We start from the raw sequence: 18,719 nt of genomic DNA, 5'->3' as shown, positions 1-18,719 counted from the left end.
CAACACTCCTAGTAGCCTAGCAATATTTAACCCACAATGCACCGTGATGTAAACATATTAAACTATCCTCGTAATGTATGATGTGACAACAGCGTGTCTTTCTCAGTCCAAAAGTGTAAAATTGACAATAAAACCATCGGTTTAACCCTGCCTGGACTGACAAATACTATAATATTATTAATTTTACTGCCAAATCCAAATGGCAAACCTATGTGTTTAATTTGCAGTGAATGTGTTACGGTACTTACGAAGGCACCGCAATGACAAACACCAGACTTCCTGCACAAACTTTCCAGAGCAATCTTAGGAGAGGGCTGCAAAAGTTTAATTGCGAGTTTAACAATCTTACAACCGGAGTCGTGCTACCATGGTGAGGGTCCTATACAGCTTAAGAGAGAGCTGCAGCAGCTTCCCTTCGTGTTTGCTGGATCTTGACAAAGAAGAAAAGGCCTTTCACAGATTCTGAAACAGTGAAATGCTGCATGCTGCCCATGGCCCCAAGTGACGAAAAAATTAAAGTAAGTGTGACATCTGCTATTGAAAACGTACCCCTGTCAGATATGTTCAAATATTCGTAGAGTTGAAGTTCTGGCTTCAGACGAGCTTGAAATGCTGTTAGATGACCTGAAGAAAACTGATGTAATGTCTATAGTAGGACAGACATTCATTCACAGACAGAACTGATAATGCACAGTTGTGCATATATGTCCGTTTTGTGGATGGCAAATTGCTCGGCTTACTACTGTGGGACACACAGCTGGCGAATTAATGTTCAAGAAGATTTCAGCTTTTTTTTTGAGGAAAATGGTCTGGAAATGAAGCGTGTCTGTATACTTGTGACGGGGTGCTCCATCCATGGCCTACCCTACCCTAAACCATGAAAGATGAGTGGTCAGCAAAATATTTATTTTAATTTGAAAGGGAATTATCAAAATGTTTTTTGTTATTATTTGAAATGTGCAAAAAAAAAAAGTTTGGTTATAGCTCCCTTTTTCTTTAAATGGACCTTTTGCCGTGCATTTTTGAGAGGTCACCAGATTTACAGGGGAAAAAAGAATAAAAGATTACTGATCATAATCTGCTGCTTACTGGCTGCAAAAAAAATATCTGGCCCAGATAAATCTGTTCCAACTAACCTTTTAGTTGAATAGCCATGCCATAAGGGGTAATTAGTCACCAAAGGCACTATTTATTGCCAACTACAGGCTAACATATAATGCAAATGCAGATGTAGATCAATCAGCAGTACTCTGGATTCTGTGACTTTATCAAAAACTGTGTGGCAGACAGGATGTGGAACCAAATGCAGGACTCGGGAAACTGACATAAACTTAAGCATCTTTAATGATGAACTTCTACAAGATACAAAACCACCACAGATCAGGCACAGACAATTCAAAACAATAACTCTTCCAAAACAACCACAAAGGAGGAGAAACACAGTTATGCGAGAGCACGAAACAAAGGACAAGGAGAGACTGAGACAATAATACACAGCAGATAATGAGAAGTAGCGGAAGTAGAACTAAACACAAAACACGAGTGACAACAGAACATCAAAATAAAACAGGAAATAAAACACTGAGACCAAAGATATGAAGTTGACAGAGACAGAAGACAAACATGAGACTGAAGGAACAGAATGGAGCACAAAAGGAGATCAACAAACCTAAAACCACAAGGACGTCATAAACCCACAAAACACAGAAAGAATCTGAAGATCTTTGGAACAGAAGCTCAGAATTAAAGACATCAAATAATCTCAAAGACATTTGTATCATTTATAAAGAAAATAAAAAGGAAATAACAGGAAGCTAAATATCAACAACCCAGAAAACACAACCATAATCCAAAGTTCAGCAAAAACACAAACGTAGAGAAAATCTAAAAACAGTCAAAGACTCAGGGACCATGACAGACCTTTCTACCTAGGTCTTCACGTCCACATCACTTCCTCTTTTGTTAATTTATATTTTCCTTTTAATTTAGCAGTATTTACATTTCAGAGTATTTCAACAATCACTCTGCTTTTACATTAATTTTATTGTTGTAGTGTTTTTGTCTGCATTTCATTCACCTGCAACAAACTATTCTGTGTCTTTAAATGTCCACTAGGTTGCATTGATCCACAGTAAACATGGAACATAACATTATACATTAAACTCTATCATTACCTTGATGGCAGATTGTATATATATATATATATGCGAAATTGATGAGTTTTTAAATTAAAAAATGTCAGTATCAGTATTGTTGTGTTTACATCAGTAAAAACACTATATACATACACAATATATTTCCTTTACCAGGTTATGGAATTGAAGTACATTCTTTATTTTATGTGGACATATTAATATAAATCAATAAAGATATTTTATTGATCATTAGGGTTTCAGAGTGACTTGTAACCATAGTGACTGAGCCTGACATTTGTCAAGAGTCTTTACATTTATGGCTATTTCTTGTCTGCTTGTCTAATAACTTTGTTATATATAAGCATCACTAACTTAGAAAAACATTTCAAAAGAACTGATTCAAAAGCTGAGATTACACCACATGCTCACCAGAGAACCTTTTCTATTTTCTGTCATTCATCTCAAGACCAGTGTGACACATCAGCATCAGCATAATGTAGATTGGTTAAAGCAGGATAATTACAGGTGATTTTATTAAGTGATTTGATTTGTTATTTTTTAGGTTTATAGGTAATCAGTAAGTGAGGTTAAGTTTAAAACTTACTGTTTGGAACAAATGAAATTATACGTCTCATTATTCCTGCGACTGAACCACTCATGCTGTCCTCCTCTGTCCACGCCTACAGACATGTCACACCCTTCAGTCTTCCCCTCTGTGGCCCACTTGTCATAGCAGACTACGTAGTCACTGACCCACAACCATAATCCCAGAGTGCATTTGTAGCTCAGTCCGATCCAAACATAGGGACTGTCAGCATCCTTGGCTGTTTCCTGGACCCATCCCTGCACCTCAGGGTTGGTGATAGAAACCAGCCCCTTGTAGTTGTTTTCACAGTAATTCAAGGCTTCTTCCCAGGTCTTGTTTTCTTTGATCAGGATCAATTTATCTGCTATAAAAACAAAATGTACAACAGACAATAATGACTACACAAACACATCATAATGAATCTTCTCAGTAATGACAGCGGTATTTAATTTTGGAAAACAGAGAAAACGTTTGTAAACTCACCATCATAACAGAAGAAGGGTTTTTTTTTGTCACATTCATCAGAGCTCCATTTTCCTGATCTGTTTAACAGAGTCATAGCACATGTCTTGTTGCTTTGTTCATCATTGAATAACTCCATATCCCAGTATCTGAAAGAGAAATCACTCCCATCTGACCACCTCCAGCTGTCTCTGAACAGACCGACCCATGCACTAAAGGTATAGTTGTTAAACAGGGCCTTCATTTCTTCTCCATCTACCTGATTCAGTCCACTGGCCAAGTCAGTGTGATGGTATCTGCAGTAGCTCTGAGCCTCTCTCCAGTTCATAGATGTTTCAATCAAATGCAATGTTTTATTGTCTTTCTTCATTTCTGTGAAACAAACAGAAAAACACACTCAATTATTTGCCTCCTGAAACTCTACGTCGTTTTTCAGAATTATTATTTGATTTCTTTATGTTTTCAAATCACAATATTATAATATTATTTAAAATTATCTCCTCACCATCATAGCAGATGAACCACCTTGTAAAAGCACATAAAACATCTGCCAGCTTTTTATCTCCATTATTGTATCTTTTCCTCCCACAGTTCCTAGGTGGCTCATTATCAGTTCTTCCACTCTGATTCCAGCTGCTGTCATTTTGAATGTATTTCACTCCTGGCAGAGACCAATGCCACATCCTGTTTCCACCTGTGTTGTTCAGTCCAATCCAGGCTTCTCCTTGATTCTGTGCAGAGTTACGGAGTCTGCTCATGTCTGTCATGTCAAACACTTTGGCCAGGTCTGTATATTTATCTCTGCAGTATCTCTGTGCTTCATACCAGCTCTTGTTTTCTTTAATAAAGTGGTACTCATACAGGCGGCATGTAAAGAAGCAACACTGACCTAAAATACAGACAAATGATATACATAAAAGTCTGAATGAAGAAATTAAATATTACAGGTTGAAACTGTCAAATAAATCAGTCAAACGTATCGTTGAATTCCTTTCCAGGAGCTTCTTCAGTAAAACAATTATTATCCAGCTAACATGTCAAGAAGACAGACTGACTTATAAACAGCAAAAGAAAAAAAAGTGCTGATACAAGAAACTAATCATCCCATCATCATAACAAATTTAGATGACAGATAAAAGCTTTGCTTGATAAAGATGGATCTATATTCAGTGAATGTATTGTTAGAAATATTGCAAATCTTTAATGAATTATCATTATATTATATTGTATAGTATATTTGGTAAACAATCCACTTACCCATCAGAATAAGCAGATACAGACTCCACTGCATCTTTGATCTGACAGATGAAAGAGATGTTTTATTGCTCAAGGAAACAAAGACTTGAACAAAACTTCTTCGATGGATACTTTGTGTCAGGAAAGAAAAAAATTGATTAATATATGATGATAGGAAATATTACAGGTTTTAAACTTACATGTTATAATTTATTCTCTACAGTAAAGAGAGCTCTTTTTGTCCTGGTCAGGATTTGAATATTAAAATACGAGCGTGTGACTATTTTCGCTGAAAGAATGATGGACCGATGAGAGCGTTTTTTTTTTTCTCAAAAAATTCCAGCTGAATTGAATTGAAAGGGGTCATTTACAAATACGATTCAACGATGTTTATGAGCAATCAGGAAAACATGGCAAAAAAGCACTGCACTGCTAACTATCCAAGAAGCAAGAACGTATAAGTAAGTAAGTAAGTAAAGTTTATTTATTAAGTGCTTTTCACAGACAGGCAGTCACAAAGCGCTATACACAAATATTAAAATAAACAATACAATCAATAGACATTATACACAATGTAAAAGATCAAATGTAAATAATGTAAAGAATATAAAATATGTAGATCAACAAAAGGCATATAAACATGTCGTCCTTATTTATGTTGCTCAATAACTTCATCCATTATTTTAAACTAGGTGTGAGGCACAGGGAGAACTTTATCTACTCAATAATGAGAATATATCACAGCTTCAGCTGCAGCTAGTAAGATATCTACTCATTTTTAATCCAAACTCCACAGAAAAGTAACTTTTTACTGAGCAAACAAGTCTGTCTAGGTACAATAATACTTTATATACACTTGCTCTGGATGTTATCAGCCCCATAGAGATGACCCCCATGACATAATATGATGTTTATAACAATAACCTAAACTCTAGGTTTGACCACTTTCAGTTACTCAGCTACAGCCGATCAACTAATTGAAGATTATTGAATCAAAAACATAAACAGTGCTCATAATATATAATGTTACCATCCATCCTCTTAACCACTTGTCCAACTCAGCCTGGAGCTTATTCCAGCTGTTTGTGTGAGAGGCTGCTTATGTTTATTTCCAAGTATTTCTGATTACACCAAAGTTTATTATATAAAAAGTGTCTGTTTTAAAAACTTGAGTAATTTTAATACATTTGTGTATTGATGCAAATTAGATGAGATTCTAACTCTACTTCTGCTTTTAGTTGTAAACACATTCTGTGCCGTGAGTGGGAAACAAATATCATGCTCAATGAAAAGGTGACTCTCATTGTGCATATAGACTTTGATACTGTCAGGTTATCACACTTCATATTTTTTTTTACCAAATTTGTCTGAAAAACTGTGAATATTAGTTGAACTTCTGTTTTCTGTAAATACACACCAGGTGCAATCTGCTTTTGTTGAACTGCTATATAAAAGCACACACCAAGAGATGTGATGCTACATTACAGTATTTGCTGTTGTTGTTGTTGTACAGTCCAATCCAGGCTTCTCCTTGATTCTGTGTGTAGTTACAAAGTCTGATCATGTCTGTCCTGTCAAACACTCAGGTTTGTATAATGTTCAGCACACATAAAGAAGCAGCACTGACCTACAACTGAAGACATTGCTTTCAATAATTTTGCTAATTAAGGCAATCTGATTGTCAGCAATCTGATAAATCATGAACTCAATTCATCAAATGGGGCCATAAATGAGCCACAAGATTCATAAATAGTCTTAGTAGTCCAAATGTTTTCATGAAACCAGCTGAAATAGAGCTGATAAGTTAAAAAAAAAAGGAATAAAGTGCAACCCTGGTTAACATAGCCTGTTAGTAAAAACAGTCATAAGAAATATATTACAGGTGATAAATAGTAAATAAATAGATCATAAAGGTTAACAAAATTCATTAAAAAACATCAGCAATGATATAATTCATGGTATAGGATTTCACTTGTTTAAAAACATGTTAAAAGGTTAAAAAAACTTGCTAATTCATGGTGTTTTTGTGTTTATTCAGGTAAAATGGCTAAAATATGTGTTCAGAGTCTTATTGTGAAAGGGTACGCTGCAGCGTGACTCCTGTGACCAGCCACACCCAATCAGGTTGTTCACAGTAGTTCCCAAACCACTGTGTTATGTAGTGTGTGTGTCAACTGTCTATTCTCTGTCTTTTCAAAATAACAAGCCGGCAATTTAAACTTATTTTCTGGTCTGTGGTCTTTATTACACGCTACACTCATTACTACTCTAGTAGTCGAACCTAACTGGTCCTAGTGTACTGTAACGACTACAGAAGTGTTACAAAAGTAGAACTGGGGGCATGAACCATGAACCACCACTCAGAATAAATAGAAATAAACTCCACAGCATCTTTTATATCAGATATATTTGAGCTGACATAGAGACAGTTTGGTAACAACTCTTTTCTGTCCTGCATGAATTGCGTATGTCAGGCTGAAATATGTAAACCACAATCAAAACGATCAACACAGAAACATATTTATTTTAATCTATTTTTTTTTCCAAATTAGGCCCTGTTTTTATTTGATAAGGCATTTATAATAGAGGTAATATAAAATAACTGAAATACTTTAAAGTCTCTCCACACATCACAGTACATAAGTCGCCCAGCATAACATAGAAATAAAGGAGAGGACAGAGGGAAAGAATAGAAAAGAGCTGCAGCTAAATGCTTGTAAATTAGTGCCAAATGCCAGGTTTGGGCATTTGGGTTTTTCATACTTACACATGATGGTTAAATATAAAGATAATCCTTTGAAAAGTTATTTTTTTTGTTTTTTGTTAAATAAGTGCAGACTCACTTTGTGATTTGGTCTGATCCTGTGTTTTTGTGCTAATCATGAGTGAAACTTTATCCACAATCAGTCCCAAATTTGAGCTTTTTTAGTCGTCCATATTAGATGAGTGTAGTGGAAAAATATAAGTGCTCAGTTGTACTAAAGAAGTTACTCATGTAAAATATTTTAGTTTTTATATGTGGTCAAAGAATATAAATTCATTAATTTTAATGTTTGAATCATATGAAGACCAAAAAATAGAAACACTGTCAGAAATGCTGAGTAATGACATCATCTACACTCGATCTGTGCATATGTACAGAGATTAAATTACTTAAGAAAGATTTAAACTTACATCTGGTTAGTTCTCTCCTTGATGTCTCTCAACAGCAGTGGCGGTCCTAGCCTGTTTGGCGCCCTGGGCGAACACTCCCTCTGGCGCCCTCAGTATTCTGATGGTTTCAGGATGACCTGCCATTATCCAATCACACATCTGCTTACCTGTATCTTTTGTTTCTCCTCCTCTTCTTTTCTCTTTTTTCTAAACTGAGGACCTGATGGCTTTGAACTTTTCTTGTCCATCTTCCATTGGTTTTAATTTTGCACTCCAGTATGAACACCCATCCCTCAACCCGAGGATCACCACAACATAACCTAACAGACCAACACCTTAGTTCACAGATTCACTTTGTCTAAGGTGCATTTCTGAGATTTCACACAACCGAGGATTCAGATCATGAATACATAATGGGTTTGGATTTACAACATTATAAATGAAATGTGCTCTATTTGGAAGCAGCCGGCCCCTCCCCTTTCGACGGCTTGTGTGTGAGACTTTAAATCATCAAACTGTAAATTTGAAATTGTTATTGATCCCTTTTCCCCTGAGTCCTAAAGTGTGTATTTATTTTCTTACTCTTCTTATATTTATTGTTTGTTTACTTGCACTGCTGTAACTGGAGCCTCGTCGTCTCGTCTCTCTATATACTGGACTGTATGTAGCGGAGATGACAATAAAGTTTACTTTGACTTCAGCAGCAAGCAGGCGCACCGAGGGCTCACTTTTCGCATATAGAATTTCGAAAAAACATCGGTGCAAATTATAAGTCTGTATTATAATGTCTGGTGTTTTCGTGTTTGTTGGTTTGTTTTTATTTTGTTTTATTTTGCGAGCTGGTTATTAGATGCTGCTCCAGCCGGTCAGAGTATCCCCCGCCGCCCCGCCCTCTCCTCCCTGTGCCGCAAGCAGCAGGCGCACCTCGCAAACGGAGGGCGCCCTTACTCCCAGCAAATGGGCGATAGAAAACCGATCGGTGCTTATGCCATTCCCAATATGCGCTGGCTGACGTCGGGGCAGCATGAGTACGAGCATTTTTTTTTTTTTTTGCCGATGCCGGTGATGCCGCCCCCACCACGATGCCGCCCGTGTCGCCCGTATCTAAAACCGCTACTGCTCCTCAGTGTGTTCGTAAAGACTGCTGTCAAAAGCAGGTTGTATGCGACACTAACACAGAGATCTTGTTTGCCAAAGGTCAGGATTTGAATATTGAAATATTCCAGCAGAATGATCCAGTGTGTATATCAGATATGAAACGGGGATTTTATGTAATCATGTGGAAAACAGAAATATAACACTCACTGTTGAATATCGAATGAGCAAGAGCAGGAAGAGGAAAGAAAATGTATAACTACACATAAATCTTTCCCATTTATAGTTGCTACAAAATGCTCCAGGTTAAATTCAATGTTCAGTGACACTGTTAGAGTTTTCTGTTAAATGATGAGACACGAGGACACAAAGGAGGTAAGAACAGTAAATTCTAAACTCCAATCTGAAAACGAAACACATAAAACTAACTGTCTCTTACAGCACAAAAATGGCAGATTCAAAAATACAATATAGGACTGGTTCACTATGAAATGCAGAGACATCAAGGACATAAAATAAAATGATTGGCATTAAAAGAAGATCAAAACCCATGAAAATGTACACGTACATTCCATTCCATAAATTCAATTTTATTTATACATTTTATATTTTACTATGTACAAAGTATTCTTTATAAAGAAATCTAAATTATGGAGACATAATTCAATACTCAGATATGATGCAATCTGCCTGTCGCCTCGACTCTAGCCCGCACACCCAAGTAGGAAGTGCAAGTGAGAAATAAGTGGTAACAAGTGGGAGAAAATGTGTGGATGGATAGATAACTTTTTTTTCGTTCTTTATAAAATTGTTTCAATAAGTTTTATTTATTTTTTCAAAAGTCAGTTTTTATTTTTATTTTCTTTCTTTATTTATTTTTCAATTCCAGGTTTTGATTATAGTTTTAGTTCAGTACAATAACCTTGGCCTTATCAGCCTCACAGTTAAACATGTTTCAGCACAGTCCCAAAAAGTCCTGTTCGATTTTCAGTCAGCTCCAACAATCTGACCTCTCTCACAGCAGCAAATGTGCATGAAGCATAGAGAATAAACTGTCTGTTGGCTTCTACATCAGTATTCATTAGACTTCCATTGTTTCCTTCTAAACCTTTAAAGATGCTGTGGTACATATGTGGTCTGTAGTAGAGATGGCACGATACCACTTTTTTATGTCCGATACCGATACCGATATCATAGATTTGGATATCTGCCGATACCGATATGAATCCGATATAGTGTGTTTTTTAATCAATAAAACGTTTTTTTAAATATCTGTTTGCATTTTGTATAAGTTCATACTCAAGTTTAAATAAATAACAACACTAAAGCTATTCTGTTATACCTGTATGTAAAAAATACACTGCGCCGAAAATATTTCATAGTTCAGCAACACTGATCAATCTAATAAACTTAAACCTGCACCATCCTCCCTATTCTGGTATTTTAAAGAGTACTTAGCAGAAATATTAAGCAACCTAACTAATAGGGTTGCAAACTCCCAGAAAAAAAAAATAGGGAACCACCCTCCACCTCATGATGCTTAATCGATGTAATCAAATTTAATTTGATGCAGGGAGGAAATGCACAAAAATAAATTATTTTTCAAGAATAATTAAATAGATTCAACATCTTTCTTCAACAGAATTGCAGACTGCACAGATGGTACCTTCCCAAAGGAAAAAGTAGTATAGCTTACTAGGGTATATTAGACTTAACAGTTACTATATACAGTAATGGACTTCTATATATTTTACATCAGATTAAAACTTTGGGTGTAAGAGTCAGACAATTATTTTTAAAATTTAGACATTTTAAATGAGAATAAGAAAGAAAAGTATGTCTTTGTGCCCCCTTTTCCCTGTTCATGCCCTATCGGCCCCCCCTGGCTAAACTTTGCTAGATCCGCCCCTGCACAGTTCTACAGCTGTCAGCTGTAGAAAAAGATCCTGGTGTAGAAAGTAATATTAAATAAATTCTAACAACAGCTTATCAAGCTTAATAGTGCTGCTGTTGTTCAGCCGCTGGTTTCCTCTTTCTGATGAGAAGTGGGCCAAAAACTAAGAAGAGAGACGGACTCGTGACAGAAAAGCCGATCAGCTGATCATTAAGCAGTTTCACGATTGAAGTAGCAGCAGGAGAGAGAGAGAGAGGCAGTCGCTCCATATATCGGTTGTTAAGCTTAAGGTGGGAACGCTTTACAAACATTCAGAGATGAACTTACACACTTGCTTTACTTCTCTCTGGGAAAACTTCCTCGGAGATGAAATGCTGGTTTTCTAGCTAGGCTACAAATACACACAGCGGCTCTATCATGTGAGGCATACTGTTGCGAAGTGCTACGGTTATGAGCCGAGTTACGCCGTGTAGCAAGCTTTGTGAGGTGCTTTTTTGATATTTAATGGATCGGATTACATTTTTTATTTCTCGCAGATATCCGATCCAGTAATTTGGGTCAGTATCGGACCGATACCGATAGGTAATATCGGATCGGTCCATCTCTAGTCTGTAGTAGATATCTGTAAAATAACATTAGTGTTGTGTGTTATGTGTATTTGCTGTAGATAAAGTGTAACAGTCAAATCTGTAGTCGCATTAAAAATGTAATACATGTTTACTGTGCTGCTAACCTATATAGCCACTAGATGGCACTGTTTGACTCTCATAGTCAATGTGAACACTCGACTGGAAACAGAAGTAACGTGAGAAGGAACAGTTTCCCAATTCAAATTATTGTTGCTTGATCATGAATGATTGTGCTCTCTTTATTGTTTTATTGTCGTGACATCATCAATGTTTAGCCTCCACTTGTGTTTAATGGAAATTAATTATTCAATGGATAGGCGTAACGGTAAGGCTTTTAGTAGTCATGGCCAGATTAAGCTTTCTGAAGCATGTATAGAAAAACGGTTCATTACTTGCCAAAACAGTCCTCTTTGGTGACCTCTGGTGGCCCATAATATGAAGAGCAGCTTGAATGTACAACTTAGATTGATATCAGGCTGATATGGTGCTTTGAACGTGTATTTCTTTTTCTTTTTTGGAGGGGGAGGGGTTGTGGTATGTCTATTTTCATAATAAATCCTTTAGATGAATAAACCACCCTTGTTGAAACATGTGCCATTGTGTGTTCTCTACTATATTAACAATGTTGAACATGATCTTATAATAGTTTGAGAGATTGCTTGTGCCATGAAGCCCCTTCCTTCACGTGATTATGTAATTAACCAGTGGACAGGCACGTTTATATATAATAAAATAACTTCTATAATTATACATATATATGTATTGTTTATTTCTTATGTAGATTTCAGACCAGGGAGCCAAATTGCTGATGAAATGGTTTTATTCGGGAATAGGCAGAGCCTATTAGATGTCTCTAATTATCTCACACACAACTAACTCGCTCCCTCTCACACAAAGTCACCAAAACACAGCACAAATCCCACCAATATTCAATTTGTTATAAACCAATGGATCAGGTACTAAAGCAGTGGAGTGCTGAATAAAGCTTCGGACGTTGCTTATCACGTGACTCTGCTCAGGTGACCCAAGCCCCTGCAAAGTGTTTCTGAAGCACTATATACAGTGGGGCAAAAAAGTATTTAGTCAGCCACCGATTGTGCAAGTTCCCCCACTTAAAATGATGACAGAGGTCAGTAATTTGCACCAGAGGTACACTTCAACTGTGAGAGACAGAATGTGAAAAAAAAAAAAAATCCATGAATTCACATGGTAGGATTTGTAAAGAATTTATTCGTAAATCAGGGTGGAAAATAAGTATTTGGTCAATAACAAAAATACAACTCAATACTTTGTAACATAACCTTTGTTGGCAATAACAGAGGTCAAACGTTTACTATAGGTCTTTACCAGGTTTGCACACACAGTAGCTGGTATTTTGGCCCATTCCTCCATGCAGATCTTCTCAAGAGCAGTGATGTTTTGGGGCTGTCGCCGAGCAACACGGACTTTCAACTCCCGCCACAGATTTTCTATGGGGTTGAGGTCTGGAGACTGGCTAGGCCACTCCAGGACTTTCAAATGCTTCTTACGGAGCCACTCCTTTGTTGCCCGGGCGGTGTGTTTTGGATCATTGTCATGTTGGAAGACCCAGCCTCGTTTCATCTTCAAAGTTCTCACTGATGGAAGGAGGTTTTGGCTCAAAATCTCACGATACTTGGCCCCATTCATTCTGTCCTTAACGCGGATCAGTCGTCCTGTCCCCTTGGCAGAAAAACAGCCCCATAGCATGATGTTTCCACCCCCATGCTTCACAGTAGGTATGGTGTTCTTGGGATGCAACTCAGTATTCTTCTTCCTCCAAACATGACGAGTTGAGTTTATACCAAAAAGTTCTACTTTGGTTTCATCTGACCACATGACATTCTCCCAATCCTCTGCTGTATCATCCATGTGCTCTCTGGCAAACTTCAGACGGGCCTGGACATGCACTGGCTTCAGCAGCGGAACACGTCTGGCACTGCGGGATTTGATTCCCTGCCGTTGTAGTGTGTTACTGATGGTGACCTTTGTTACTTTGGTCCCAGCTCTCTGCAGGTCATTCACCAGGTCCCCCCGTGTGGTTCTGGGATCTTTGCTCACCGTTCTCGTGATCATTTTGACCCCACGGGATGAGATCTTGCGTGGAGCCCCAGATCGAGGGAGATTATCAGTGGTCTTGTATGTCTTCCATTTTCTGATGATTGCTCCCACAGTTGATTTTTTCACACCAAGCTGCTTGCCTATTGTAGATTCACTCTTCCCAGTCTGGTGCAGGTCTACAATTCTTTTCCTGGTGTCCTTCGAAAGCTCTTTGGTCTTGGCCATGGCGGAGTTTGGAGTCTGACTGGTTTAGGCTGTGGACAGGTGTCTTTTATACAGATGATGAGGTCAAACAGGTGCCATTCATACAGGTAATGAGTGGGGGACAGAAAAGCTTCTTACAGAAGACGTTACAGGTCTGTGAGAGCCAGGGATTTTCCTTGTTTGAGGTGACCAAATACTTATTTTCCACCCTGATTTACGAATAAATTCTTTACAAATCCTACCATGTGAATTCATGGATTTTTTTTTCACATTCTGTCTCTCACAGTTGAAGTGTACCTCTGGTGCAAATTACTGACCTCTGTCATCATTTTAAGTGGGGGAACTTGCACAATCGGTGGCTGACTAAATACTTTTTTGCCCCACTGTATATATATATATATATATATATATATATATATATATATATATATATGTATTATGTATATATGTATATATAGATCATTATTATCAGGATGTCCTAAAAACTCCCTGAAAAGCCTTCAGCTAATCCAAAATGCTGCAGCAAGAGTCCTGACAGGGACTAGAAAGAGAGAGCATATTTCTCCTGTTTTGGCTTCCCTTCATTGGCTTCCTGTTAAATCCAGAATTGAATTCAAAATCCTGCTCCTCACATACAAGGTCTTAAATAATCAGGCCCCATCTGATCTTAATGACCTTGTAGTACCATATCACCCTATTAGAGCACTTCGCTCTCGCTCTGCTTTTAAGATTAGGCTTAAAACTTTCCTTTTTGCTAAAGCATATAGTTAGGGCTGGACCAGGTGACCCTGAATCCTCCCTTAGTTATGCTGCAATAGACGTAGGCTGCCGGGGGATTCCCATGATGTATTGAGTTTTTTCTTTTCAGTCACCTTTCTCACTCACTATGTGTTAATAGACTTCTCTGCATCAAATCATATCTGTTATTAACCTCTGTCTCTCTTCCACAGCATGTCTTTCATCCTGTTTTCCTTCTCTCACCCTAACCGGTCGCAGCAGATGGCCGCCCCTCCCTGAGCCTGGTTCTGCTGGAGGTTTCTTCCTGTTAAAAGGGAATTTTTCCTTCCCACTGTCGCTAAAGTGCTTGCACATAGGGGGTCATATGATTGTTGGGTTTTTCTTTGTATCTATTATTATAGGATATACTGTACAATATAAAGCACCTTGAGGCGACTGTTGTTTTGCTTTGGCGCTATATAAATAAAATTGAATTGAATTGAATTGGTCCCTCGCTATAACGCGGTTCACCTTTCGCATCCTCACTTCACTGCAATTTCGCATGCTTTTTTTTTTTTTTTTTTAACAGCACATTGTGTTCTGCATCCTGATCGGCTGTAGACCACTGTCAATCAATCTCCTCCATGCCGTGTCTCCTGTACAGTACAGAATCACTACATTTTTGCTACAGTGTGAAGTGCTGTACTCTATGTTTGTAAGTTTTTTCCCCAACAAACACAACAATGTCAATGAAACGTTTTGCACCGTCAAAGGCACCTGCAGTAGTACCCAAAAGGCAGAGGAAGATGCTAACCATCACACACACAAAAAAAATTGGACTTCTGGACAGGCTAAAAGAAGGTAGAAGTTACCCTTTTTTTTTTTTTTTTTACCATATGGCGCACAGGATTATAAGGCACATTAAGCAAAACAAAACAGTCAGATAAGTCAAACTTTACAGAGCTCACTCTTCTTGCTTTCTCTACTTCCGTACCATTGATTCATTAATATTGAATTCTCTGGCAGCTGCTTTAGTCTCATGTTCTGGACCTGAAAAGGGTTTGATCTTTGGTTTCATTCTATAATACTGCACTTATATTTCTATGAAGGTTTGAACTTTGAACGTTTTTAAACAAGAGAGAAAAGTGTGAAAATGTTCATGACTGTCTGAGAAAAGTGTATAAAGTGTTTAGTGCGGGGTTTTACACCCTTAAAATATCTAAAATAATTGTAAAAAATAAATAGCTACTACCAAAGAGTGATTTATGCGCTTCAGCAACTACAGAGAACCATAGGTGGTGCTTTATCCTTTACAGTCACTGTTAGTCTGCATGTGCCAAAATGCTGAATCTTTTGTCCATTGTAGTCTTTCAGAGCCGATTTTGTTCTCTATATTTTTGGCCTTTCTTTCATTTCTTTGATGTCAGATAAACTGATCAGATTTTCTTTAGCACGTGTCCCATTAATTGTCAGTGGCACTGTCTACTTGTCTTCCACTATGGCATTTATTTCTGTGTCTGGCTTATTTTCACAGTTAACCAAACCAACAGAAAATGTGTCACTTAGATCAGCATCTTCAACTGTTTTTATTGATCGTTTTTTCTGTTCCTCTTTATCTTTGGAGAAGCATTGCTTGGCAAAGTGGTTCTTTCCGTGGCAGGCAGCGCATATTTTACCATGGGCTGGACACTGGACATGCTCTTCAGACCACAGCGCTTGCAGTCCAACATCCTGCTGTCAGGTCACAGCATTGTGTGTTTCCGTCTCTGACTGGAAACGGCTCCCACAGTAGCGCCTTCACTGACTGCAGTGGCACCAATTTCACTGAAAGTCTTAACATGCTGTTGTGCCAACTCATATACTTGACAAATCCGTATAGCTCCTTCTAGCGTCAGGTCAGTTTTTCTCAGGAGCCATTCTCTGACTTTTCTATCCACCATGGCAAAAACAATCTGGTCACAGATCATCAAGTCACGTAGCGTAGCAAAGTTGCACAACGTCAAACTTCTCTTTGTCACCCAGCTCATCGTATACAAAAGTATTGTACACTTCAATAGCTTGGGGACCTGCTACTGTAAGCAGTAACACTATCTTTCTTGCATCCGGCTTGCTCTCAAATCCCATGGCCACGATATATAACTGGAACTGCTGCTTGAAGGCGCGCCAATTGCTGTCGACTTTTCCCGTCAGCTTCAAACTCTCTGGCGGCTTGGTAGAATCAATGATTGTCGTCCATGATGAACCCCAGCTTAGATTTTTTACTCCTGGTACTGTGTTTTGTTTGTCTTCCTATTTATGAAGAATGAGTCATTTTATGATTTGCTACATGCTTTGATTATTCACACTCAGCTAGCAGGAAGAACACATTCTGTAATTTCTTTCTTCAAAAACTATTCGGTGATTTCATTATATTTTTATATCATGATATTATAATAATATTATTTATTATTCACATCTCCTCACCATCATAGCAGATGAACCACATGGGATATTCACATGAAACATCTACCAGCTTGTCTCTTTTCCTCCCACAGTTCCCAGGATATGGTTCCCAGTTTTGTCTTACACTCTGATTCCAGCTGCTGTCATTTTGAATGTATTCCACTCCTGGCAGAGACCAATGCCACATCCTGTTTCCACCTGTGTTGTTCAGTCCAATCCAGGCTTCTCCTTGATTCTGTGTGGAGTTACGGAGTCTGCTCATGTCTGTCATGTCAAACACTTTGGCCAGGTCTGTATATTTCTCTCTGCAGTATCTCTGTGCTTCAGACCAGCTCTTGTTTTCTTTAATAAAGTGGTACTCATACAGGTGGCATGTAAAGAAGCAACACTGACCTGAAATAATACAAAAATTAGATGATAGAAAAATCTTGATCAGATAAACAATGATCTATATTCAGTGAATATTCTGGTAAAATATTGCAAATGGTTAATGAACCAACATTAATCTGTGTTCATTTTAAATGTAAAACTGTACATTTGGTGAAACAATCCACTTACCCATCAGAATAAGCAGATACAGACTCCACTGCATCTTTGATCTGACAGATGAAAGTGATGTTTTATTGCTCAAGGAAACAAAGATTTTAATGGAGCTTCTTTGATGCACACTTTATGTCAGGAAAGAAAAGATGGATCAATACAAGATGGTATGAAATATGAAATAAATGTGAACCATTATAAGACAGAATAGATGATAGGTTTGTAGCATAAACCTATTCGCTGGAACATTAAGGACAATTTGCTACACAGCCAAACAAGACACGAGTAGGCAAGGTTCTTCATGTTTCTCGTGCACGGGAGAGAACCGGACAAACGCCGTTCCTTCGCTTGACCCCAGTTGCTCTCGTCCGCTCCCCCGTAACACTGCTCTTTTATTGAGGTTACATGAATATACATAGGTTCATTAACATATGACGTCTACGTACAAAGAAAGAGTACCTTGCCTGTGCGTTGTGTAAGTATGTGTGTGTGTGTGTGTGTGTGTGGGGTCAGAGTGTGACCCCATAAATGACTTCCCTAAATCTGCTGGTCTGGAAGTCCAGCAGTTCATCTAAACAAAAGGCACTTAGCCTAAAACAGATATAGCTACGTTTATCCTACCATAAAACAATAAGACAAGGTACGACCTCTCCCATGCTCCCAGAGTGCTCTGGAATGCACACAAAGTTTGCAGACTATTAAGGATCAAACCTCTACCAATCTACAACTAATTATAAAACTCTAAGCATACTGTATATAAGTAGATATTTCTAAGCATAAATGACAATCAACAATACAAAACCTAACAATAGACATTAACTTATTAACAGTGCAATGGAATCAGATGCGCGGAGGTCGAGAGGAAGGGTATTCCACATACCGGGGCAGCCAGAGCAAACGCACGGTCACCCCGGGACTTCAGCCGAGATCTGGGTTGGGTCAGAAGTAGTTGAGTGGCAGATCTGAGTGTTCTAGCAGGAGTATGTGATTTGAGAAGTTCGCTAAGATAACTTGGTGCTAATTTATTAATAGTTTTGAATGTAAGGAGTAATATTTTAAATTGAATACGGTACTTTATGGGCAGCCAATGCAAGCTAGCTAGAACAGGAGTAATAGGGCAAAATTTCCGGGTACCAGTCAAGAGGCGGGCTGCTGCATTTTGGACTGTTTACAGTCTAAGAAGAAGAGAAGAGGGAAGACCGTAGTACAAGGAGTTACAATAATCCAACCTGGAGGTCAAAAAAGCGTGAATAAGCTTCTCCAGGTCCTCATGCGGAACATAATGCCTAGCCTTAGAGATAAGGCTCAGTTGGTGGAAGCTAGGTCTCACTACAGCAGACACTTGCTTATCGAGTTTGAGCGAGCTATCCAGCAGTACACCCAAGTTACTGACATAGTCACAAGAAAAGCTAGCAAAGGAACCCAGGGCAGCACAGAGTTGGGCCCGAGGGATTTTACTGTTGAACACCACAATCTCAGTCTTCTTATTGTTTAAAACGAGGGAATTACTCAGGAACCATTCTTTGACCTCCCGCATGCATTCTTGA

General features: G+C 38.2%; 1 protein-coding gene and 1 long non-coding RNA gene across 5 annotated transcripts in view; one reads left to right on the top strand and one right to left on the bottom strand.

The window, feature by feature from the left end:
* Positions 1 to 18,719, top strand: part of LOC146522353 (uncharacterized) — a 118,983-nt gene that overhangs the window by 23,444 nt on the left and 76,820 nt on the right. The window lies entirely within an intron of this gene.
* LOC146522360 (macrophage mannose receptor 1-like) lies at positions 1,125 to 17,316 on the bottom strand. 4 transcript variants are annotated; one of them, XM_085137142.1, is made up of 4 exons: positions 17,191 to 17,316; positions 16,654 to 17,025; positions 3,205 to 3,555; positions 1,125 to 3,085 (listed from the first exon to the last, which is right to left on the bottom strand). In XM_085137142.1, exons 1-4 carry the CDS (start codon positions 17,222 to 17,224, stop codon positions 2,736 to 2,738), a joined length of 1,107 nt encoding a protein of 368 aa, XP_084993268.1. In that variant the 5' UTR covers positions 17,225 to 17,316; the 3' UTR covers positions 1,125 to 2,735. The 4 variants fall into 4 exon arrangements, with proteins under 4 accessions (XP_084993268.1, XP_084993278.1, XP_084993258.1 ...); XM_085137152.1 differs by having other exon boundaries at positions 1,125 to 3,082; XM_085137132.1 differs by lacking the exons at positions 16,654 to 17,025; positions 17,191 to 17,316 and adding exons at positions 3,689 to 4,072; positions 4,441 to 5,025 and having other exon boundaries at positions 1,125 to 3,082.

Source organism: Neolamprologus multifasciatus, chromosome 3, assembly GCF_963576455.1.
Source record: "Neolamprologus multifasciatus chromosome 3, fNeoMul1.2, whole genome shotgun sequence".
Taxonomy (NCBI): domain Eukaryota; kingdom Metazoa; phylum Chordata; class Actinopteri; order Cichliformes; family Cichlidae; genus Neolamprologus; species Neolamprologus multifasciatus.
The sequence above is the reverse complement of the archived record's forward strand: the minus strand, read 5'-3'. Positions and strand labels throughout refer to the sequence as shown.